Here is a 25,347-nt window from a genome sequence, read left to right as displayed (position 1 = left end):
ACGATTAAGATTCGGAGAAGTTGCGATAAACTGGACGGTAACATTTCGTTCACGGGGACAACTGGAGTATTTCATATAGTTCCATGGAGCGATTCACCGCATGGTCTCCCAGTAGTCATTCCCGCTGACTATTGGAGCATATAGTAGAGTACCTTTGAGTGCCCTGCTTCTACGTTCTGCCCATATGGCCTCACAGGACGTTATCGCCAAAATGTCATTTCTAAATGCTGATATTACACCTCACTCGCTCGGCTGAACCTCTATCCCAGTGGCACAACTGTAGTACCTATATCGCTGAATAGTCATCTCTCGGTCCTGCCCTTCGCTCAGTCGTGTTTCTGTCACGGCGGTAACATCCCAGTCCTCACAGCTATTCCAGGTGAGTTCATCCGCCTGATCTGTTCAACACCGACCATGAAATGTGCTTTGTAAATGAGTATACCCGATATGATTTTTTTTTTAGATTATGAGAACACTCAGTCCTCTTTTATTGTCATTTAGAAATGCATACATAGATTAAGAAATGATATAATGTTTCTCTGGAGTGATCTCACAGAAAACAGGACAGACCAAGACTAACACTAACAGAACCACATAATTATAGCATATAGTTACAGCAGTGCAAAGCAATACCATAATTTGATGAAAAAAGTCCATGGACACAGTAAAAAAAAAGTCTCAAAGTCCCGAGTCGATCGACTCCCTAGTCCCCGATAACAGGAGGCAAAAGGGAGAAACTCCCTGCCATAAACCTCCAGGCACCGTCAACTTGCCGATACTTTGGAAGCAGCCGACCACAGCCGACACTGAGTTCATCCGTCCGAAAACTCCAAACTTCCGACCAGACTCTCCGATACAGCCTCCCGAGCGCGATCCTCTGCCTTCAACCTCACCCCGGCTGCTGAAACACACAAAGCCGAGGATTTCGGGGCCTTCAGCTCCGGAGATTCCGGTTACCACACTAGCAGCGGCAGCGAAGCGGGCATTTCAGAAGTTTTCCAGATGTTCCTCCGTACGCTCACGTCTGTCTCCACCAAATCAGAATTGTGCACCGTCCCCTACTTGTCAGATAACAGGCATCATCACCACAGTGGCCGCGCGCGCTGCTGTGGCGCTGCCATCCTCTCCCCTTTCCGGGAGGATTTATATTAAGCTTTTCGGTACAACAGAGACAAAACACCTCAGAAGGATATTGATACTCTGCAACGGCAATATTGGAATTAACTCTCAGATTATAACATAGTTCTCGCCTTTATATTTCGCAAGTATGTGGATAACCCCACGCTCTATTTTATCAACCCTGTACCATAGCCAGAACAACCAGATCCACAAATCCCTCTCATCGTCTCCATTACCAATCCACTCAGTTCGCCTCTGCAACCTCTCCAATGCAATCTCATCCTCAAACGTCTCTGCACTATCTCCAGTACAATCATATCCCACATCCGCTCTGCACTATCTCAAATACAATCACATCCAATCCCCTCTGAACTCTCTGAAATACAATCACAGACAATCCCCTCTGCACTATCTCAAATACAATCACAGACAATCCCCTCTGCACTCTCTCAAATACAATCATAGACAATCACCTTTGCATTCTTTGAAATACAGACACACCTCAATACCTTCGGCACCCTCCAATATAATCACATCCAAAATCCCCTCAACAACCTCTCTACAATACTGACACTCCCGATACGATACCCTCTGCACTTTGTCCTAGACAATCACATTCCAATTCTTTCTCCAACTTCTCCAGTACAATCACATCCCCATCCATTCTACCCTCTCCCATAGAACCACTTCATTAATGACCTCTTTATCGTCTGCAGTGCAATCTCACCCACAATCCCCTCGGCGTCCTCTCCAACGTAATCTCACGCTCAATCCCCTTTTGCGCTTTGTGCAATACAATCACATCCCAAACACCTCTGCATCCACTCCATTACAACAACACCCTATCTCTTCCATACCCTCTCCAATATTATCACATCCCAATAACCTGAGCATGCTCTTCAATTAAATTACTCTCCTAATCACCTCTGCCCTCTCTCCAATGTAGTCACACCCGCAATCCTCTCTGCATTCTCTCCAAAACAAGGGGTGATTGATAAGATGGTGGCCTATGGTAGAAGAAGACGTTATTAACTTCCTTTCTGCATTTTTACTCATAAAGTTGAACTGCACGTGCATGTAAGGAGAGCTGCACCTTAGGCCATGAACCTGTCCATCAGCCCTGCTGCGGACCACTCGTGCAAGGAAGAGACCCGTGTGCTGCACGACAGCAGGACTATGTGAGTACATGTAGGAGGGGACTATGTTAAACACAAATGTGCTTGGTTTCCTAAAATTTACTCCTTCTACCTTAGACCACAAACTTATCAATCACAACCTCAGTATCCTCTGGACCCTAACCCATACAACAACAACCAAATTCTCCTCGGCAACTTCTGCAACATAATCACGCACTCAATGCGCTCTACACTGTTTACCATGCAACAACACCCCAATCGCCTCTGTACTTTGTCCTATGCAATTACATTCCAATATCCCTATGTACTCTCTGCTGTACAATCACAAACAATCCCTCATGCACCCTCGCCAGTACAATCACAAACCCCATCCCTTCTGGAACCTAACTGATAAACCCACACTCCTAATACCCCCGTCTCTACTCTCTGCGAAAGGCTGAGAAAAATCCATCTCTCTCTCCCCATCCTCGCCACATTCTGTAGAGGTTGTATTGAGAGCATCGTCGGCAGCTGCATCACTGCCTGGTTCAGAAATTGCACCATCTCTGGTCGGAAGACCCTGCAACGGATAGAGATGTCAGCTGAGAAGATCTCTTCCCACCTTTAGAGACATTTACACCACACGCTGCATCCGTAAAGCAAACAGTATTATGAAGGACCCCACGCACCCCTCATATAAACTCTTTTCCCTCCTGCCATCTGGAAAAAGGCACCGAAGTATTCGGGCTCTCACGACCAGACTATGTAACTGTTTCTTCCCCCAAGCCATCAGACTCCTCAGTACCCAGAGCCTGGACTGACGCCAGCCTACCGCCCTCTACTGTACCCACTGTCCTGTTTATTATTTATTATTATTTACTGTAGTGCCTGCACTGTTTTGTGCACTTAATGCAGTCCTTGAGAGGTCTGTAGCCTAGTGTAGTTTTTGTGTTTCTTCTTACGTAGATCTGTGTAATTTGTGTATTGTTTCATGTAGCACCATGGTCCTGGAAAATGTGGTCTCGTTTTTACTATGCCCTGTTCCAGCAGTTATGGTTGAAATGAGAATAAAAAGTGAACTGACTTGACTTGACAAATCACGCAGGATCGACCCAAACAGGGGGTCTCGGGTGAGCTCACACCTCAATTTCACACGTTTGTGGGGCCAGAGATGGTCTTCCCCAGACTTAGGTAGCCGAACAGAATCTGGGTATTTCACCGTTATCTACCTATTGCAGCGAGCTCACTCCCACCGGGATGATGGTGGTGGCATTCTGGGAATCACATTTTTAAAAAAAAATTCTCCAGTGCTTTCAATTCAATCCAGCCACGTCATCTGCGCAAGACGCTGCAAAGGATGGGCGCAGACAAATTCACTATCTCCTGGATTACTGGCTTCCTGACTGATATACCCCAGTTTGTACCGCTGGGTGGTTCTCTGCCTGAGGTGAAGGTGAGTGACACTGGAGCCCCACAAGGGACTGTCCTGTCTCCCTTTCTGTTCACACTGAACACCTCAGACTTTCAGTGCGACTCTGAGTCTGGCCACTCGCAGAAGTTCTCTGATGACTCTGCGGTAGCTGGATGCATCAGAGATGGACAGATCGTTAAGAGCACCAAATTTCTTAGTGTTCATCTGGCAGAGAATCTCACCCGGTCCCTCAACACCAGCTCCATAGCAAAGAAAACCCAGCAGCGTCTTTACTTTCTGTGAAGGCTGAGAAAAGTCCATCTCCCAACCCCGATCCTCACCACATTCTACAGAGGTTGTATTGAGAGCATCCTGAGCAGCTGCATCACTGCCTGGTTCGGAAATTGAACCATCTCGGATCGCAAGACCCTGCAGCGGATAGTGAAGTCAGCTGAGAAGATCATCGGGGTCTCTCTTCCCGCTATTACAGACATTTACACCACACGCTGCATCCGTAAAGCAAACAGCATTATGAAGGACCCCACGCACCCCTCATACAAACTCTTCTCCCTCCTGCCATCTGGAGAAAGGCACCAAAGCATTCAGGCTCTCACGACTAGACTATGTAACAGTTTCTTCCCCCAAGCCATCAGACTCCTCAATACCCAGAGCCTGGACTGACACCCACGTACTGCCCTCTACTGTGCATATAGTCTTGTTTATTATTTACTGTAATGCCTGCACCGTTTTGTGCACTTTATGCGGTCCTGGGTAGGTCTGTAGTCAAGTGTAGTTTTGTGTTTTTTTTTTTTTGTAGTTCAGTGTAATTTTTGTATTGTTCATGTAGCACCATGGTCCTGAAAAACATTGTCTCGTTTTTACTGTGTACTGTACCAGCAGTTATGATCTAAATGACAATAAAACGTGACTTGACTTGACTTGATGTTCTCCGGTATAATCACACGCCTGATCCCCTCTGCACTGTGTACAAGACAATCGCATCCCAGTCACTTTGTCCTATACAATCACATTCCAATTCCCTCTGCATCTTCTCCAGCACAATCACATCCGAAACCATTCTGCAGCCTCTCCCATACAACCACCTCCCTAATCTCCACTGCATCCTTTCCAAGTTCCTTTAATTAATTAAATTAACTTAGGAGTAGGTAATGGTGACAGCAGTTAGGACAATCGAGTGCTCCATATGCAGTATGTGGGAAGTCAGTGACAGCCCAAAATTCCCTGATGACTACACCTGTAAAAAATGCACCCAGCTGCAGCTCCTGACAATCCGAATTAGGGAATTGGAACTGGAGCTGGATGAACTTCGGGTCATTCGTGAGGTAGAGGAAGAAATAGACAGGAGTTTAAGGGAAATAAACACCCCTAAAAGTCAGGAGGCAGGACGCTGGGTGACTGTCAGGAAAGGGAAGAGGAGTAGACAGAATGAGCAGAGCACCCCTGTGACCGTTCCCATCAATAATAAGTATGCAGCTTGGATACTGTTGGTGGGGATGACCGAGACTGGACCCTCAGCTCAGAAAGGAAGGAGGGAAAAGAGGAGAGCAGTAGTGATAGGGGATTCCATAGTTAGGGGGACAGATAAGCGGTTCTGTGGGAGAGATCGAGAATCCCGGATGGTCTGTTGCCTCCCTGGTACCAGGGTCCGCGATATTTCGTATCGCGATCTCAGTACCCTCAGGAGGGAGGGTGAGCAGCCAGATGTCGTGGTCCATGTAGTGAGCAATGACGTGGATAGGCAGGAGGATGAGGTCTTGCAAAGAGAGTACAGTGTAGGGAGCTAGGTGCAAAGTTGAAGGTTAGGACCTCCAGGGTTGCAAACTCATGATTGCTACCCGTGCCACGTGCTAGTGAGGTTAGAAATAGGAAGATAATGCAGCTAAATACGTGGCTAAGGAGATGGTGCAGGAGGGAGAGCTTCATGTTTGCAGACAATTGGACTTTGTCCCAGGGATGGTGAGACCTGTTACGACGGGACGGTTTGCACCTGAACTGGAGGGGGCCGAACATCCTTGCGGGTAGGTTTGCTAGTTCTGCTCAGAGGGGTTTAAACTAGATTTGTAGGGGAAGGGTGTTGGAGCAGATAGTGTTAGAGCAGATAGTGAGGTGGAGGAGGATAAAGGTCATGCGAGGACTGCATATATAGACAGTATTCAAAGGTTTGTACATGATAGAAGTGCTCTCAGGTGCATCTATTTTAATGTAAGGAGTATTGTAGGTAAAGCAGATTAGTTTAGGGCGTGGATTGACACGTGGGATTACGACATTATTGCCATTAGTGAGACATGGTCGCAAGAGGGGCAGGACTAATAGCTTAATGCTCCGGGGTTCCGTTGTTTCAGAGGTGACAGAGGGGGAGGGATGAAAGGGGGAGGAGTGGCATTACTAGTCAGGGAGAATATCACAGCTGTGCGTATACAGGACAGCCCGGAGGGCTTGTCTACAGAGGCCATATGGGTGGAGCTGAGGAACGGGAAAGGTGTGACCACACTAATAGGGTTGTATTATAGACCGCCCAATAGTCAGAGAGAATTGGAGGAGCAAATCTGTAGAGAGATAGCAGACCGATGTAAGAAACAGAAGGTTGTAATAGTAGGGGATTTTAACTTTCCACATATTGACTGGGATTCCCATATTGCGAAAGGGTTAGATGGCGTGGTGTTTGTCAAATGTGTTCAGGAAAGTTTTCTAAATCAATATATAGAGTTACCAACGAGAGAGGATGCAATGCTTGATCTCCTATTAGGGAACTAGACAGGTCAGAAGTATGTGTAGGCAAAAATTTTGGGTCTAGTGACCATAATGTCATTAGTTTCAAGTTAATTATGATAAGGATAAGCCTGGTTCACGAGTTAAGGTTCTAAACTGGAAAGGGGCTAAATTTGAGGAGTTGAGAACAGATCTAGGAAGAGTGGATTGGGATAAAGCTGTTTTATGGCAAGGATGTGTTTAGTATTTATTCTAGGCATTCAAAGGCGAAATTTTGGGATTGCAGAGTCTAGAGAGGTCTAGAGTGTCATGGACTGGGTGCAGGTCAATGGTACTAGCGGAATAAAGTTTTAGCACAGACTAGAAGGGCCGAATGGCCTGTTTTCTGAGCTGTAGTGTTCTATGGTCCTATGGTTCTAATGTGTAGGTGTACCCCTGATTTGGGGTTAGATTATATTATTAGATTATGAGGACACGCAGTGCTCTTTTACTGTCATCTAGTAATGCATGCATTAAGAAATGATACATTGTTCCTCCATAATGACATCACAGAAACACAAGACAAACCGACTGAAAAACTGACAAAAACCACAAAATTATAACATATACCTACAGCAGTGCAACGCAATACCGTAATTTAGTGAAGAACAGACCATGGGCATGGTTAAAAAAACAGTCTCATAGTCTCTCGAAAGTCCCATCATCTCTCGCAGACGGTAGAAGGGAGAAACTCTCCCTGCCATGAGCTTCCAGCGCCGCAAACTTGCCGATGCAGCATCCTGGAAGCACCTGATCACAGCCGACTCTGAGTCCGTCCGAAAACTCCGAACCTCCGACCAGCCCTCCGACACCGAGCACCGAGACCCATCTCTGCCGAGCGCTTCGACCCCAGCCCCGGCAACAGGCAATGGGCAAAGCCGAGGATTTGGGGCCTTCCCCTCCGGAGAGTCTCCATCGCACAGTAGCAGCGGCAACGAAGCAGGCATTTCAGAAGTTTCTCCAGGTATTCATCCGTGCTTCTCACTTATGTCTCCATCAAATCAGGATTGCGCACGGCCCCTAGTTAACACATACGATATCATTCGGAGCGGCCGCGGGCGCTGCGTCGCGCCGCCATCTTCTCCTACAACACCCCCCCCCCCCACCCCCAGGATTTGGGGATGTGCGAATATTTCGGAGTTTGTCAGCGAATGTGTGAGTACACAAGTATTTTGGGGTGTCAGTTGCTTTGGGGTGCACACTCATTTGAAAGTTGAATGAGGATTTTCCGGTGAGCAGAGAGTTATGGGTGTACACTGATTTGCAGATATATGGAGAGTTGGGTGTGTTGACGGATTCGGGGGTGAACACTGACTTTGAGGAGCTGTTGGATTTGGAGGTGTTTCGAATCTCCAGGTTGTTTCGTTTATAGTTAAACGCGATACGAACTTTACCATCTGTACTTTTTAAAATGGAAGCAGCCATTCTGTGAACTGTTTGAAATGATTCTTTTGCTGGGATAGGCTAATGTGCATGTGGGAGAATCAGTGGGTTCGGATGCGCAAAGGATTCGGGGGTGCAGACGGATTTGAGAATATGCGCTCATTTAGGAGTGCTTTGGAGAATATGGGGGATGTACATGGATTTGGGAATGTGGACAGGAATGGGTGTTTGCCAGCTAATGTTGGGGGTGCATGCGGATTGGAGGCAAACATTAACTCAGATGCACACGGATTTCGGAGCACATTTGAGTGTGTGGAGAGATTTGGGAATGTCGGCGGATTTCAGGGTGCATATGGATTTTGGGGGTTCGGTGGTTTTGGAATATACATTGGGGGTGTGTATGTATTTCAGGGTTCTGAGGATTTGGAGGTGTGACGACTATCAGACTTGTTTTGTTTAGAGATAATACTAATAAATGCATTTTGAACGTTGACGTTTGTTCTAAGATGGAGGCAGCCGTTTTGTGAACTATTTGAAATGATTTTGCGCTGAGATGATCCAATATGCAAGTGTGTCTGCTGATTTGAAGCTCTGACGAATCTCAAGGTTGTTTCATTTGTACATAGATTAATAATGAATGCAATTTGAATTTTGACCTCTGTTCTTGATTTTTATGGTTCAGGCAGCCATTTTGTGAAGTGTTTGAAACGAGAGGTCGGGAGCATGTGCAGTTTACGGAGACAGAGGGGAAGGGACTGAACCGAGGGGATAAATTGAACTGGATGTCTATGGATACGTGTAGAGTCAGGCCGGGTCAGGCAGAAACAATGGGTTGATCCACACAGAGACACGGAAACACGCTACACAGAACGGCAGTTCCTTATCCGCCTCTCCAGCGCTCCGCCGTGTTCCTTAACACATAGGTGGTGATATGATTAAAACAGACTCAACCCCCTACTAGACTGCTGAGCTTTATGGCCATGTATTAGGGTTAAGGGTGGGTCCTGGTGAGCACCGAAATGTTCTGACTATGACTGAGTCACTGACGATGTTGGAGGGTTTTGTGGATATGAAAGTGTTTATGCACCATCACAAACAGATCCCTTCCTTAGAGTCCCCCAAGCACAAATTATTCCACGAGTTTATAGTCTCAAGGTGAATAGTAACAGTAGGTGATTCAATACAATTTCACAAGCTATTAATACATAATTTACTTCAATATTCTGTGTCTCTCAAATGGCTCTATTACAGTACATACCTACTGTGGAAGCACATTTAATTGATAAGGCATCGCGGAAGGTTCAGTCACATTTTGGCACAAACTAATGCACACGAATAGCACACACATTATATCAGTTAATTCTTTAATCGCAATCTGTCACCACAGAGATTGCGCCTGCCTGACGAAATTGGTTTGTAAATAATTTAAAAACTCTTATTTTTAACTCTGTTGAAATGTGTTCCTGAGGAGTCGCTTAGTGGTATTAAAAACCCCAGGTATGTGCTGCCTTAACATTTCATTCCGAGAGATCGCCTGTAGCACAGGGAGACAAATCACTGGACAGAGAAAATGTCTGCAATGTTGAATAGTTACTACAGTGTGCAGAAAATATTGTACGTGTCCATTGCCGTCATTGGAGCTCCTGGTGAGTGAGCAGAACAATTCATGTTTGGTATTTCTGTGCGTTAACCCATGTGAATCTGTTTATGATCATTTGACAAGCTTCTAACTTGATGATAATTATACAAATATCCGTCAGAGATATTGATCCTGTCAGTTCAACACTCTGACATTTCATATTTAATGACAAGCGGAACTAAACTCCTGTCTGTCATCTAACTCACGGGATCGACTCGGACGTTGCTCTTGCCTTCAATGCCACCTTATCCGGAGTTGTGTCGGTGTGGGGACAGGCAGCTCTCCCGTAAGCTGTGACTGGGTGGGTTTACATTGTGAAGTTCACTGTTTCTGAGTTATTGATCAGAGAGAACCCCTGGTCCTGTATTTCATGTCTCCCTGTGGAGTCTGTCACAGTCGGATCTCACTGCCTGTCGGTCAATAATTGGGTCTGATCACCTGAACCACTGTCCACGGATCTGCTGACGATAGTTATCAAATTGAACTGCGTTGCGGAATTAATCCATTAACGGAGCCACTCAGTCTCGGGTTACTAAGTTGTTCCTGCTTTCCCTCTGAGACGCGTCGTAAACTGGGGCACCGCTTCGTCCTGTAGAACAGTCTCGGCACAACACCAAAGCTTGTTCAATTCCATGTTTGCTGCCTGACCTACTGAGCCCTCCAGTATTTTGTCTGTGTTGCTCCCCTGTGTCTCCCTTCTCGGCCCCATCAGATGCTGAGTTTCCGGAGACCTGGTCAGTCACGGTTAAATCAGTGAAACCGGCCCCGTCAGCGACTGGAATCGGGATCAGCACCGATCGTTGTTGTTCATGCAGATCGATTTTATCCCCGACGATTCTGCACACATTGTCTTATCTCCGCATTGAAGAGGGCAGGTCAGAGACAGTGTGACCCGTGTTTGATGTTAGATTAGCAGCCGTTCACAGACTCCAGCACTCCTGACCTTTAGCTGAAACCCTATTCCTTGAGGAACGTGTTCAGTAATGCTCAGTGTCTCTCTCTCCCTCCCCCGTCCCCGTCTTTCACCCCCTCTCCCGCCCCTCCCGCCTCCCCCACACACAGTGAATTTAATGGCGATTGTGATCCTGCCCCAGGGAAAGTGCGGCCTCTCTACCTGCACCACTCGCTACCTGGTGGCCATGGCAGCGGCCGATCTACTGACCATCGTCACCGAGGTCATTTTGTCTCAAATCAATGAGTATTACTTCCCGATGAATTTTCTGGACATCACGCCTGTGTGCAGTGTTATCGATGTACTGAAGTGCACAGCCACAGACTGTTCTGCCTGGTTCACCGTCACTTTCACCTTTGATCGGTTTGTCGCCATTTGCTGCCAGAAGCTGAAAACAAAATATTGCACTGGGAAAACTGCGGCTGTGGTTCTAACAACAACCGGCGTACTTTTTTGTCTGAAAAAACATCCCCCGGTTCTTCACACGGGAACCCAGCATGATAATCGACAACATACCTTGGTTCTGTGTACTCATGGGCAGGTATTTCGCTGACCCCGGGTGGGTAGTATATGACTGGCTTGATACAGTTTTAAATCCATTCCTTCCTTTCGCTGGGATCCTGCTGCTCAACGCTCTGACCGTCAGGCACATTTTAGTGGCCAGTCGGGTCCGTAAGGGGCTGAAGGGTCAGAGCAAGGGGGAGAACCGCAGTGACCCAGAGATGGAGAGCAGGAGGAGGTCTGTGGTTTTACTCTTCACTCTCTCCGGCAACTTCATCCTCCTGTGGATGACAGTGGTGGTAAATGTCATGTATTATCAGGTCTTAGGGAAAAGATTCAATTTCAATGATTCTGAATGGATCTTTAACTACGTCGGGATTTTGCTGAGTGATTTCAGCTGCTGCACAAACACATTTATTTACGCGGTGACTCGGTCAAAATTCAGGGAGCAGATAGTTAGTGCGGTGAAATATTCTGTCCCCTCCGTGCTTCAATTCATGAATAAAACCGCGTCCTGAGCACAAGACGGAGGTGGCCACAATTTCTGCAGTCGGGACGCCAGCTCCTCATATTCACTGCCTGATCTCCGAGTTGTTATTCCGGGACTGACTGTCCCATCGTCTGGCAGGTCTGGAACATTAGGATAGTGTGTTTCTGGGGAGGGTCAAAACACTGTCCTGGACTCGTCAGATATCAGTCAACGAACTACACTGGAATGCCACCAACTGATTGGTCTATGGATATGCCCATCTATCCCCATTCCCGCCCACCAACCTCACAGTCCGACTTTACCACAAGACAGCGGGAGTTCTGGTCTTATGCTGGTTGGCTAATCCAATATCAAACACAGCAGTTTCCGCCTAGCTTTTAAATGATTGTCTAACATGAATGAATGGGGCGGGCTTTGGATACATGTCGGTTGACGCTCCGACTTAATGCGCGTTCCCGCCACTAACTGGACTGGAAAATGGTGCAGAGAAATGGGAAATAAAACCCTCGTACTTATTTTTTTTCTAATGAAAGCTAAATTACCCCCCCCCAAAAAAAATCCTATAGATTGTACAAAATGAAATCCAATAGAGTGAATCGAGTTAAACTCATTCCCACAACTAAAATGAAAGATATCCACCCTCAACGATTGTAATTAAATCTGCATTTGATTTCCATCTACTTGATCAGCTTCACCCTGAAACAGTGTGTGTTGAAATGCTTCATAATGACAAAATCTACACAGCCCAGTATGAAGTTTTCAAACACAACGTAGGGAATAATTCTTTATAGTATGGCCAATTCAGGTCGTGTCACTATAATTCCTTCCTTTCTTGTTTGTAGCCACTTCTCCCATGAACCCAACACTGTTCGATATCTGTAAAGGTGTCTCCCCTTGTGCCCAGTGTCCCACTAGATTTCCCATAAACCCCTCATTCTTAACCCTGCAAACCCTGAAACAGGTTCTGATTTGCAACGTGGAAGGTCTTTATCCACAGTCGAACTCTTAACAGCTTTTGTGACTAAACAGTCAACCCGCTCATTCCCCTCAGTACCTCCATGTGTGGAGACCCCTCAGAAGAAAATGTATAATCCAATACTTTGCGTATGAAATAATGTTTGATGAGTTTCCAACAGTAACTCTGACCGACTGCTAGTGTCCAGCTAGTCCCAGACTGACCAATCCGTTTTAAAATTCAGCAAAACCGAAAACAACATCTGAACAAATTACAACTTTACGTGGAAGAATTTCCTCCAAACACTATAGGTCTAGAATGATGGCCACACATTCTGCAGTTTTTACACATAAATGGTCGGTAAGCTGTTTCTTTATCGTTACCTTTAATCCGGGCACAACAAACACCATCATCCCCAGTTAAATTGCCTTTTGATTCTTCTGCAACAATGGTTAACATATCAAAATAATTGTCTTTAATATATTGATGAACCAGCAGATCCTCAGGCATAACAGAGTCCTTGTACTTTACTAAAATGTGAGACCTAAAATCAAGTAGTCACAGACAGAACAAAGTGGCGTTTCAGAGAAGGTGACAGTGCGGTACATTGCATAATCCAACAATCCCATCTTCCCAGCCTGATTAGGTCCCAGCCACCTAAACAGGAAAACACTTTGCGTACAATGTTCCCAATAGTCCTCGAACACAACTTTAACCGGAAGATCATTTCTCTGCCTCCTCAAATTAATCCTATGCTAGCGTAACTGCAATATCTGCAATTCTGATAACAGTTCTGCCATTTCAGCCAGTAAAACCGAAACAGGAGACGACCTTACTGCACCACCATACAATCTTAAAGCCTGTTTTTCTGTCACATTCAAGTAGTTTAGAGTTGAAAATGAAGCCCCACAGCCATAATAAAGAACAAATCTAATGAAACCAATTTAATTCCCTGGTTCATATTTTCACTGTTATACTGTATGTATTTCATTCAGCAGTTCGGTAAGAACAGTCTGTTTTGCTTTCAGCCTGTCTGGGTTATTGCTGAAGATAAGGGATGATGAGAAATGTGTGGCATCCAATTAGGATGGGAGGACTTTGGGGACGTTTTCCTTTCTGTTGAACACTAAGGTCGGGCCTGGGGCTTTTTTCGGGGGGAGATGGAGAAAGAAGACGCTGGATAGAACAGGTCGTAGGATTTGACCCAGTGTGGGACCGGGATTCGACGAAGCCAGGGGCCGAGATCGATTTATAATCAGTGAATATGGTGAAACTTTGAGCTCCAACTTGTGCACATTTCTATTTGTTTTTCTTTACTAACCTTTTAGTTAAGTTCAGATTCATAAATATACTTCCTTTAATCGTATGCAGGGTACTGTCCGTCATTTCGTGGCACTAATTTGTGACGAGGTAGCAAATTACACACATCCACACAAACTGGGGTCCGGGGCTGGAAGCCATCCTGGTCTCGCGAGTCTGGCCGTATTTATTCTAGTCCAGTGTCTTCCCCGGACTTTCGCAGCCGACGAAACCAGAATGTTTCATCGTCGGGGTCTCGTCGGGGATCGATTTCGTTGGATGTTGTGTGATAGCCCTGAGCATTGATCCAGTGGGTTGTGTGTTTAAGTCTGTGCTAAACTACTGTCCGGTAAAATGATTACGGTGTGAGGCTGTGGATGCTGCAGGGGTTGATCACTGGTGCGAATCCACACGGTTACCGGTACCGAATATGTGAGTATTGACTGGGGGAAACATTCGTATCCCCGACGAGTTGTTAATTCGAACTTTAAACACAGTCAAAGCAGCAGAGCCTCGCTATCAAAAGCCGAGAATGCTCTCAGGAGCGAGGCCCACACTCGAGGGGGAAGAGGGGTATCCGACTCGGGCAGAGCGGACCGCTCAGATGCTGGGTGAGTGGCAGTGCCGTGATGACGTAGAAAGACAGCGATTGGTTGAAAGTTTGAGGGGGCCGGCTGCTGACGTGGTGAGATCTGTAAACACACTGAGCCCGTTAGCCACTTCTACGCGCTACATTTAAGCGCTATAGAAAATGTGTTTGGCACAACGGGAAGCCCGATGGAACTTAGGAACTTAGAAAATGTTTCAGGATAAGGGAGAGAAACTTTCCGTCTATATTTTTCGACTTGAGATACAGCTGGGTTGCTTGTGGCGCAGACGGACCATTCAAAACAGCGGAGGTGAATCAGTTAAGATGGGCTCAAATAGCGAAAGGCGCACAGTCACAGGACACAAACGCTAGTGGTCTCCGGCTCTCTGGTAAGTCGCTCCCCACTCCGTTGCTTGTTGAGCTGATCAGAGAAGTCAGAGAGGAGGATAATGCTTCGGAGCCATGGTGGTGTTGGGGTGGAGCTGTACCGTCCTCGGTCGTAGTCCCCTGCGCTGAAGTGACCATTGATAGCCTACCCCGGGGTGGGGTAAGGGACCACATGGCAGAGTTGAGAATTCAGATGTCCCAGTCGTCATCTGTGGGTGCGCTTCCCCCCCACACCAAACGATAGAGCTGATAGCGAGGCTGACCACCTTAAGGGACGGACTATGCAGAGCGCTGCTGGTGGCCGGGCTCCCCCGAGGACAGCGGCCGGTATTTTCTGTTTTAACTGTGGTGGAGGGACACTTCAGGCGGGAGTATGAATGACGGGAAACCTCGAAGAGAGTGAGCCCCCGGGTACCTAAGCGAGAGAGAGGCGTCGGGAAACTTAGAAGAGACCTAGTGAGGGAATAGTGTGGCGTCTCGGGGGAACGCGTTCCCAGAAATATATCAAGGAACACCCTGAGGCAAAAATAAACTAGTCCTGAAGGCTTAGTGGGGTCCAGCTCCAGTGAATCTTTACGGCTAGAGGGTATTTTCGCTCGACCCACATCTGACACAGGCTCGGAGGTCACCTTGCTGTATTTGACGCATTTACCATCAACGCCACTCAGTGCACTAGAGATCTGGGGGCTTAGTGAGGGGCGATTATTTGTCATTGAAGTTGGAGTTCTCGGAGACAGATGCGGGAGCGGCTGAGGTCCTTGCACATTACCGCCAGTTTGTCCGGACCTGTTCATCAGGGCGAGTTTCAATTCTTGTGGGGACAAACACTCCTATTGTGGGGAGGCTAATGCAAGCCTGCACGGAGAGAGCTTTGAGAAAACATTGTCAATTCACCAGGGGTTTCGAACTGCGTGGCCACTCTGGGCCGGGTAATGAGCTTAGACGAGAGACTGTGTGGTTTATCCGGTCAAAAACAATCGTGTGACGGCCTGGGTAAGTAGCGAGAGTGATGGGAAACCCCTAATTCCCAGAATGCCTGAGGACGAGGCCCTCTTGGTGAATGCTCCGGAAGACCACGAAGAGAAATCAGGCTGACCTGCTGGGGTGCTGGTGAGACCTGAACTGCAGAAGCCCTCGGTTATACAGCTGAGCAGGATGGCAGTGACTGTCAGGGACACAATGAAGAGGAAGGTCACCACGAAAAGAAGTCAGGCTGACCTGCTGGGGTGCTGGTGAGACCTGAACTGCAGAAGCCCTCGGTTCTACAGGTGAACAGGATGGCAGTGACTGTCAGGGACACAATGAAGAGGAAGGTCACCTTCAAGCGGGGGATGACCCGGCGCACCTCTTCTCGGTAACGGGAATGTCTACTGCCCCTGCGAGACGAGCCAGGGAGAAACTCTGTTCGAAGTCATTCACCTTTGGGAATCCCCGGTACCTGTGGGTTGGAAGAGGAAGCTGATACAGAAGATGTTGAAACTGGAAGGTATCTTTTCTACTGGTGAATTCGATGTGGGTTGTTCCACGAACACTCGCCACACTCTCCGGGTGACCCAGATCACCCCCATTGAGATAAACGTCGCGGCGACTGGCCCCTGCAGAGGTGGAAGACGTTCGGCAGCATTTGTGAAATCTGAAGGAAGCTCGGATCATCTGCAACCCTCAAGTTCGTGAACGTCTAGGGGAAAACAACTTCTGGCCCCGCCAAAGTGAGAAATCATCGGCAAGTTCGTGAACGTCTAGGGGAAAACAACTTCTGGCCCCGCCAAAGTGAGAAATCACGTTTGCGTGGATGCCGTGTAATGTACCGCCCAGTCACAAACCCCTAACGCAAAATATCAGACAGTGCACCCTATGCAATTACATGGTTGTACGTTATGAATCTTAATCTGAATATAGGGTTAGTAATGAAAGTCAAAGAGAGCCCGCTTCAAGGAAAAGTCAAAAGTACACGTTGCAGCTCATTCAGTCCCCATTCTTCCACCATCGCTGACCGTCGGGCTCTCAGATCGCAGTCCACCCCGTCCGGAAATCTACCAGCTCTCTCCACACGCGTCTTCCCTCTTCGTCTCTCCTCGACCAAAAAAAACCGGGAAAAATCTCCGTCCAGATTCTCAAGACAGAGCAACAATCTCCTGATTGGCTAACATGCATACCAGAGTCCTGTTATCTCCAGCCATAACCCAAACATTGCTGCTACGGAGAAACCATTACCTCAGCAGTGAACATACACAGAACAGCCATTTCATTCGGCTTAGCAGTGAAACATTACAGAGAAGACATTACATTAGCAGTGAATTCTTACAGCGCGATACACTCTCCCCCCATCGAATTTATTCCTGTCCTCATGACGTTGAAATAATTCGCCAACCCTTCCTGCAAAACACAAAGCCCAAGCCAGGTGCAAAAGGCAGTGACATAGCTCCTTAAACGGTAGAGATCACGCGCTGTTCCCCTGACGCAACATTGGCCAACCTATCCGGTGGTCTCCTAATTCTCTGAGACATCCGTACCACCTCACCTAACTCTTCAGGCTCAGACACTACTGGTGATAATTCTGGTCCACCTGGTGAGTCCTCCCTCGACCTATCTATCACTCGTGTCCCTCTGCAACTCGGAGCCCACTGTCACGTGTCCAGGCCCCACTTCCTCTCCTTCAGGGTCCCGCTGTAACCCAGGCTGCCCACAGATAGCAACCTCTCCCCCTCGCCCCTCACCCCACTTAACCTGACCCAGTGGGAGCAGGGCCAGGAGTCTCTGCCTCAATGAATGGGGAGTTCGCGAAAGGCAGCATATGCCACACATTCAGATCCTCATCCCTCGAAACAGTATCCCTCTCATGGGTGCCCCCCCCGTCCCCCAGCCTCTCCCCCTGCAGTCACCCCGCGTTTTCGCAGAGTCCTCTTACTAGGTGCAGGCTCTAAGTCGGGCTCTGGGTCAACCCGCACCTCTTGTCCCAGGGGCAGTAGGTGGTTCCGATGGAGAATCTTGACGGGCCCCTTCCCCTCCTCTGGTCTCACCCGGAAAACTTGTAGGTTTGGCATCTGACTCTCCACCACATAGGGTGTGGCCACCCAGCGGTCAGCCAACTTGTGCTTATGAAGACTCTGTCTGCCGGCAGGATTTGGGAGAACCTCACTTTTTGATCATACCTCCTCTTATTTCCTCAATACTGCTTGGCAGCCGCGACCCCGGCTAGTTCATAAGCCCTTTTCAGCTCTCTCCTATAATCAGACACATACTTCAGAAAAGTCTTCGGTGATAATTCATCCTCGTCAGTCCCAAAACAAAGGTCAATGAGCAACCTCGCCTCAGGCCCAAACATCAGATAATATGGCGAGTACCCAGTAACTTTATTTCGTGTACAGTTGTAACAATGAACCAGATGCACAATATGTTGACTCCACCTGCTCTTCTTGCTGATCTCCAGAGTACCGAGCATGTCAAACAAGATCCGATTAAACCCCTCAGGCTGGGGATCGCCCTGCGTGTGATGGGGCGTGGTCCTCGACTTCTCAACTCCAAGCATGCGCAGTGACTCATAGATGAGCCTGCGTTCGAAGTACCGTCCCTGGTCACTATGTATCCGCTTGAGAAGGCCATAATGAACGAAATACTTCTCCCATAACACTTTTGCCACCGTAGTCGCCCTCTGGTCCTCGGTAGGAAAAGTCTGAGCATATCTGGTGTAGTGGTCCGTGATGACTAAGACATTCGCCGTGTTGCTGGCATCGGGTTCTATGGACAGGAACTCCACACACACCAGGTCCAGGGGCCCTGCACTCTGTAAGTGGGACAAAGGAGCTGCCCGCGTAGGCAGTGTCTTCCGGCGTATGCAGCGAATGCACGACTTGCAGTATTCTTCAACCTCCGACTTCATTCGGGGCCAGTAAAACCGGTCTCTGGGCAATCCATAGGTCTTTTCCACCCGCAAATGTCCAGAATCACCATGAAGTGACTTCAACCAAATCCTCCGATACTTCTCGGGCAGAACCAGCTGGCAACGCCGGGTCGGTCTGGGGCTGACGTGACCCGGTGTAAGATCTGGTTGTTCAACTCCTGAAGGCACCAAAGCGTCGTTCGTCTTCTCCGCCGGAGGCGTGTCTCAATTTTCAACCGCGGACCAAATGGTGCCACTGCCCGGGTCATCCCGCTGAGCAGCCGCCACTTCCCCAGAACTCAATTCCGGCAGCAGTGAGGTCACAGTGAACCTGGGGAATGACGTCATCGGAAGCCGCCCATTGATCCGCTGCTCGATCCGGCCGCTCCTTTTCCTCTGCCTTCACGGTGATGGTAAACTGACACAGGGCCGTCACCCCAGGGGCAGGAACGCTCTCCCTCTCCTCGTCCCTGTCCAGTCCCTCATATACCTGTCGGGACAAAGCATCCGCATCAATGTTCCGGCTCCCCGGCCCGGTGCTTCAGGCTGAAATCACAGGCAGACAACGCTGCCAACCACCGATGGTCTGTCACATCCAGCTTCCCCGAGGTCAGGATATAAGTTCGGGGGTTGTTGTCCGTCCTCACCTCAAACTTGGCCTCGTACAGTTAGTCACTCAGCTTATCCACCACCGCCCATTTCAACGGCAGGAATTCCGACTTGTGCGTGGGATCGTTTCACTCGTACGGCGACAAACTCCGGCTGACAAATGCCACAAGCCTCAACCCGGTGCCCTGATCCTGATACAGGACGCCCCCTAAACCCTCTCGGATGGAATCGGTGTGCAGTACTTACGGCAATCGGGGGTCCGCAAAAGCCAGCACCGGCGCCTGCACGGCAACTCCTTCAGCGACTGAAAAGCCTCCTCACATTTTACATCCCACCTCTGCCCAAAGGGCTCTAACGGGTTTAAATATTCTCCGCCCTCCTGTCCTACCCCACCCCCCTTCTTCCCCAGGGGAGGGTAACCACACAGAAGCTGATTCAAGGGGTGACTCACTTTGGCGTCGCCCGTCAGGAATCTCCGATAATAACCACAGAGCCCCAGGAACGAGCGCAGGGCGCTCGCAGTCTGGGTCCTTGGTCAAGTGGTCACTGCTTCTATCTTAGCCGGGTCTGTAGCAACTCCATCCGTGAGAGTATGTGTCCGACATAGCTAACAGACGTTTTACAGAACTGGCACTTGTCCAGGGAAAGTTTTAACCCTTCATCTTTCAGGCGGCCGAGCAGCTTCAGCAGGTTCGCTTCGTGTTCTTCCAAGGTGGATCCAAATACTATGAGGTCATCCAAATACACCAACACCTCAGGCGAGTTCATATCCCCCACCGTCTTCTCCATGACCCGCTGGAAATTTGCAGGGGCTCCCGATATGCCCTGGGGCATCCTTTCAAACTGTTAGCATCCCAAGGGACATATAAATGCCGTTTTCTATTTATCGGCTCACTCATGGGGATCTGGTACTATCCACTCCTCAAATCCAGCACACTAAACCACTTCGCACCACTCAGAGAGGCCAGCGCGTCTTCGAGCCTCGGGACCGTATACTGGTCAGGGACGGTGCGCCTGTTCAGAGTCCTATAGTCCACACACATGCGTACTTTCCCGTTCTTCTTCCAGGCCACGACTATTGGGGACGCATAGAGGCTTTGGGACTCAGTGATGATCCCAGCTTCCTTCAACTTACACAAATGTTGCCTCACGTCTTCCATGTCTGCTAGTCGCCGCGATCTCTCTCTAAACGGGGTGTCCTCGGTCACCCGGATACTGTGACGCGTGCTCTTGGAACAACCCACATCAAACTCGACAATGGAAAATACACTTTCCAATGTCAACATCTTCTCTACCAGCTTCTTTTTCCAACCCGGCGGCACCGGGGAGTCGCCGAGGTTGAATGACTCAGCGGTCAACTTCCCCGCCTTTTCCAATAGTTTCTCCCCGGCGTGCCTCACGGGGGCGCTACACATTACCGTCACCGGGAACAAATGCGCCAGGGGCATCCCCCGCTTGAAGGTGACCTCCCTCTTCGTAGTGTTCCTGACGATCACTGCCATCCTGCTCGGCTGTACAACCGAGGGCTTCTGCAATTCGGGCCTCACCAGTACCCCAGCCAGAAATCCCAGAGAGTCCACTAAGAGGGGTTCGCCCTCAGGCACTCCGGGAAATATGGTGGGTCTCCATCACTCTCGCTACCTCCCCGGGCCATACCACCATTGGCTTCGACTGGGTGAACCACATGGTCCCTCGTTTAAATTTGGTATCCAGCCCAATGCTGCCACGCACTTCCTCAAAATCACCTTGAAACACTGAGAGCACGGACAGGGTCCCCAAAAATCTCTCACCCGCCTTCTCCTTACAGGCCCCCATGAGCCTCCTCAACAGAGGGATGTTGGTCCCCACCAGAATTGAAACGCAGCTCTTCTCAACAGGGAAACCAGCACCTCTGTATCAAGACCCTCAGACACTCCCACATCGGCCTCCGAGAACTCCAGTTTCACTGACAAGTAACCGTCGTATGGATAATCACCAGCACTGAGACCCCAAATCTCCAGTGCACTGAATGGTGTCAAGGGTAAATGCTTCAGATACCGGTTGTAAAACGAATGGTACAGTAACGTGACCTGCGATTCCGTGTCGATTATGGCTTTAGCGTAAATACTCTCTATCCGTAGCGACACACTGGAGCGTGGTCCCACTAAGCCTTCAGGAATAGGGTCTTTTGCTTTCGGGAGTACCTTGGTACATTGCTGGGAACGTGTTCTCCCAGAGATACCGGGCCGTTCCCTCACTGGGTCCCCTCTAGGTTTCCCCAACGACTCTCCCTGCCGAGTTACCCGTGGGCTCACTCTCCTTCTGGCGTGAGACCTGCTGCCAGCAGCCCTCCGCATTGTTCATCCCCTTGGGGAATCTGCAGCCCCCCCCCCATCAGCCCCAACATATGGTGGGGGGGGGGTCACACCCGCTGATAACAGCTGATGTATCTCCGTTCTCAACTCTGCCACAATCTCCTCTACCGCTCCCCGGGGTAGGCTATCTGTGGTCACTTCACCGCAGGAGACACTACCGAGGACTGTATGCTGCTGACTGAGTCCTCCCACGCTCCCGCCGCATTCTCCTCTTCCCGTACCTCTCTGATCAGCTCAACAAAAGATGGAGGGGACGCGTCTTACGAGACTGTCAGAGACCCCACACAATCGGGTCATGGCTATCTGGTCCATTCTTAACCGATCCACCTCAGCCGCCTGAATGACCCCTCTGTGCCGCAAGCAATTTGGCTGCCTCTCTAGCCGTAAAATAAAAGCAGAAACCTTCTCCCACTTCTCCTGACGCATGCTTTGAAACCCCACCAGGAGCTCCACTGGGCTTCCAGTCGGATCAAAGTCATTGCCCAGTGCTTGTTGATAACTGACAGCTGTCGCTACGGGATAATGTAACCTGACAGCTCTCTCGTCAACGGCCCGCCCATTCAAACTTTCAACCAATCACTGTCGCTTTTCATCATCCGAGCACTGCCACTCATCGAACAACTGAGAGGTCCGTTCCGCCCACGTCTCATACTCCTCCTCCCCTTTAGGGGTGGGTGTTATTCCAGAGAATAGGTGGAGCCTGCCATAGCTGGGACTTAGAATCTGAATTTTCCATTTATTCGCCAGAGAAGTAAGGGCGGATACTACCTCAGAATTCTCATTCTTCACCAGGGGACGTGGACTAATTAGACCTTCCAACTCCGACCACTCTTTCCCCTCACTCCTCAGAAATGATAGAACCCTGTCTTTGAAATCTCCGCCCCCAGCTCCCTCAGCGCTGGTCTGCATGAGAACAAGAGCAGCATCCGCCATTTTATCAAGTCTCCGCTCACAATCACAACTTCAACAGAACCTAACAGTGGAATTAACAATTCATCCGGAGTACAAATATCTTCCCCACTGGTTCGTTTCTCAGGGTAATTACACAGCATCCAACAGAATCAATCCCGAACGCAGCCCCCACAATTGTAATTCTCGCTTTGCCTAGCGGCTTAATCTAGGGGGTGATAACCCCCTTCCCGGCCAAACTGAAGAAATGTCGTTTGGATGGATGCTGCCCGATGTGTCCCGTTACAAATTAGTGCCCAGAAATAAGAAACAGAACACACTTTGCGATTAAATGATTCAGCTTTATAACTCTTACTTTGACTGTATGGTTAGTAGAGAAACAAAATTGAATAAAGGGTGCGATCTTATTAAACAGTCTGTGCGCAAAAGTGGAGCTCACTGATAGGCCGATCGGTCCCCATCGGCCTCCTCCGATCGTTACTGCCCTTCGGACCCGCGCTCCGAGTCCACCCTCTCCGGCAGTCTAGCAAATCTCTCCATTCGCGTCTTCTCTCTCCATCTCTCTCTCTGACAAAATCAACGCTCCTAGATTCACGAAACAGAGCAACAAAATCCTGATTGGCTGACATGCATCCCACAGTCCTGTTATCGCCAGCCATAACACGAACATTGCTGCTGCAGAGAAACTGTTACTTCAGCAGTGAACATTACAAAGAAGCCATTACATTAGCAGTGAAACCTTACAGCGCGTTACACATAACAGAAGCATCTGGCTTCCCTTGGGCTGTATTCCCTGGAGTTTAGGAGAATGGGGGCTGGGGTCGTGAGGGGAATCTCATTTAAACATTCTGAATTTTAAAAGCTCTGAACAGATTAGATTTGCGAAAGTTATTTCCCATGGTAGGTGAATCTAGGACAACAGAGCACAACTCAGGATCGAAGGTCATCCATTTAGAAAAGAGATGAGGAGAACTTACTTTAGTCAGAGGGTGGTAAATTTATGGAATTTGTTGCCACATGCAATTGTGGAGGCCAAGTCATTGGGTGCACTTAAGACAGAGAGAGATAGGTTCTTGATTAGCCAGGGCATCAAAGGGTATGGGGAGAAGGCAGGGGAGTGGGGATGACTGGAGAATTGGATCAGCCCATGACTGAATGGCGGAGCAGCCTCGAAAGGCCGAAGAGCCGACCTCTGCTCCTATATCTTATAGTTTTAATTGAGTTGACTGAGTGAATCCATTCCCACATTCAGAACAGGAGAGTGGCATCCCCCAGTGTGAATTCGCTGATGTATTTTAAACTCAGACAACCGAGTGAATTCCTTCGCACAATCGGAGCAGGTGAACAGTTTCGTCCCAGTGTGAATTCGGTAGTGGCTCACAAGTTTGGATGACTGAATGAATCCCTTCCCACATTCAGAGCAGCTGAAAGGTTTCTCCCCAGTGTGAACTCGCTGATGCACCTTCAGTTGAGATGACCAAGTGAATCCCTTCCCACATTCAGAGCAAGTGAATGGCCAATCCCCAGTGTGAAGTCGCTGATGTTCCTTCAGTTGAGCGGAATGGGTGAATCTCTTCCCACATTCTGAGCAGATGAATGGTTTCTCCCCAGTGTGGTCTAACTGGTGTGTCAGTAGTCGAGAACGCCGAGTGAATCCTTTCCCACAGTCTGAGCAGGTGAATGGCCTCTCCACAGTGTGCACAAACTGATGATCTTTCAGCTGAGCTGTATCGGTGAATCCCTTCCCACATTCTGAGCAGAGGAATGGTTTCACTCCAGAGTGGATTTGCTGGTGTCTCAAGAGCTGAGATGACCGAGCAAATACCTTTCCACATTCAGAGCAAGTGAACGGCTTCTCCCCCGTGTGAACTCGCTGATGCTCCTTCAGTACAGATGACCGAGCAAATACCTTTCCACATTTAGAGCAGGTGAATGGCCTCTCCCCAGTGTGAACTCGCTGGTGTGTCAGTAGGTCAGATGACTGAAGGAATCTCTTCCCACAGTCTGAACAAGTGAATGGTCTCTCCCCAGTGTGAACTAACTGACGTTGTAGCAGGTGATTTGACTGAATGAATCTTTTCCCACAGTCTGAGCAGGTGAATGGCTTCTCCCCAGTGTGAACTCGCTGGTGGGTCTGTAGGTTGGACGATTGAGCGAATCCCTTCCCACAATCTGAGCAGGTGAATGGCTTCTCCCCGGTGTGAACTCGCTGGTGTCTCTGTAGTTTGGAGGAGTGAGTGAAGCCCTTCCCACAGTCTGAGCAGGTGAACGGCATCTTTTCAGTGTGAACTCGCTGGTGTTCATTCAGTTGAGATGATTGAGTGAACCCTTTCCCACATTCAGAGCAGGTGAATGGCTTCTCCCCAGTGTGCACTCGCTGGTGTCACTGTGTTGTGGTTGAGCGTGTGAATGTCTTCCCACCGTCCGAGCAGGTCAATGTCCTCTCACTGGTGAATTTTCTGATATACCTTTAGCATCAATAACAGAATGGCTTTCCACTTGCAGAACAGGTGGAGCATCTCACTATGGTGTGAACTTGCTGATGTATCTTCATTACTGGATGACTGAGTGGTTCCCCTCCCTCACACAGAGCGGGTGAATGGCTTCTCCCCACTGTGAACTCACTGGCGTGTCTGCGGGTAGCCTGTGAGTGAATCTCTTCCCACACTGAGAGAAGGAGAATGATATCTCACTGCGATCAATTCTCTGGGAATTCAGAAAGTCAGACGTTTGAATGCCTTGTACAATCAATGCAGTTGAGAACTGATCTCCAGTGAACAAATGCTGGTGTGTTCTCAGTTCCCGGTTCCAGTGAATTTCACAGAGTAAAAAGAGAAAACTTCATTTCAGAGACAGAATACATTTACCAGCTGGGATGAGATACTTCTTCACCTCCAAGGATCGACAACAGATGTGTTGGCGTTGCAAAGAAAATATTTGGTCACTGCTGAAATATCCAGACAGAGACAGAAAAACTGATGTTTTG

At 48.7% G+C, this 25,347-nt stretch overlaps 1 protein-coding gene and 1 pseudogene across 1 annotated transcript in view; one reads left to right on the top strand and one right to left on the bottom strand.

The window, feature by feature from the left end:
- The window catches only part of LOC140185000 (uncharacterized), a 435,439-nt gene that overhangs the window by 396,911 nt on the left and 13,181 nt on the right, over positions 1 to 25,347 (bottom strand). Inside the window, 1 exon segment of the mRNA XM_072238230.1 lies at positions 23,756 to 24,738. Within this exon segment, the coding sequence (XP_072094331.1) occupies positions 23,756 to 24,738 (983 nt within the window).
- LOC140185242 (probable G-protein coupled receptor 139) lies at positions 8,911 to 11,407 on the top strand (annotated as a pseudogene).

Source organism: Mobula birostris, chromosome 20, assembly GCF_030028105.1.
Source record: "Mobula birostris isolate sMobBir1 chromosome 20, sMobBir1.hap1, whole genome shotgun sequence".
NCBI lineage: Eukaryota > Metazoa > Chordata > Chondrichthyes > Myliobatiformes > Myliobatidae > Mobula > Mobula birostris.
This window is presented reverse-complemented; position numbering and strand designations above follow the sequence as displayed.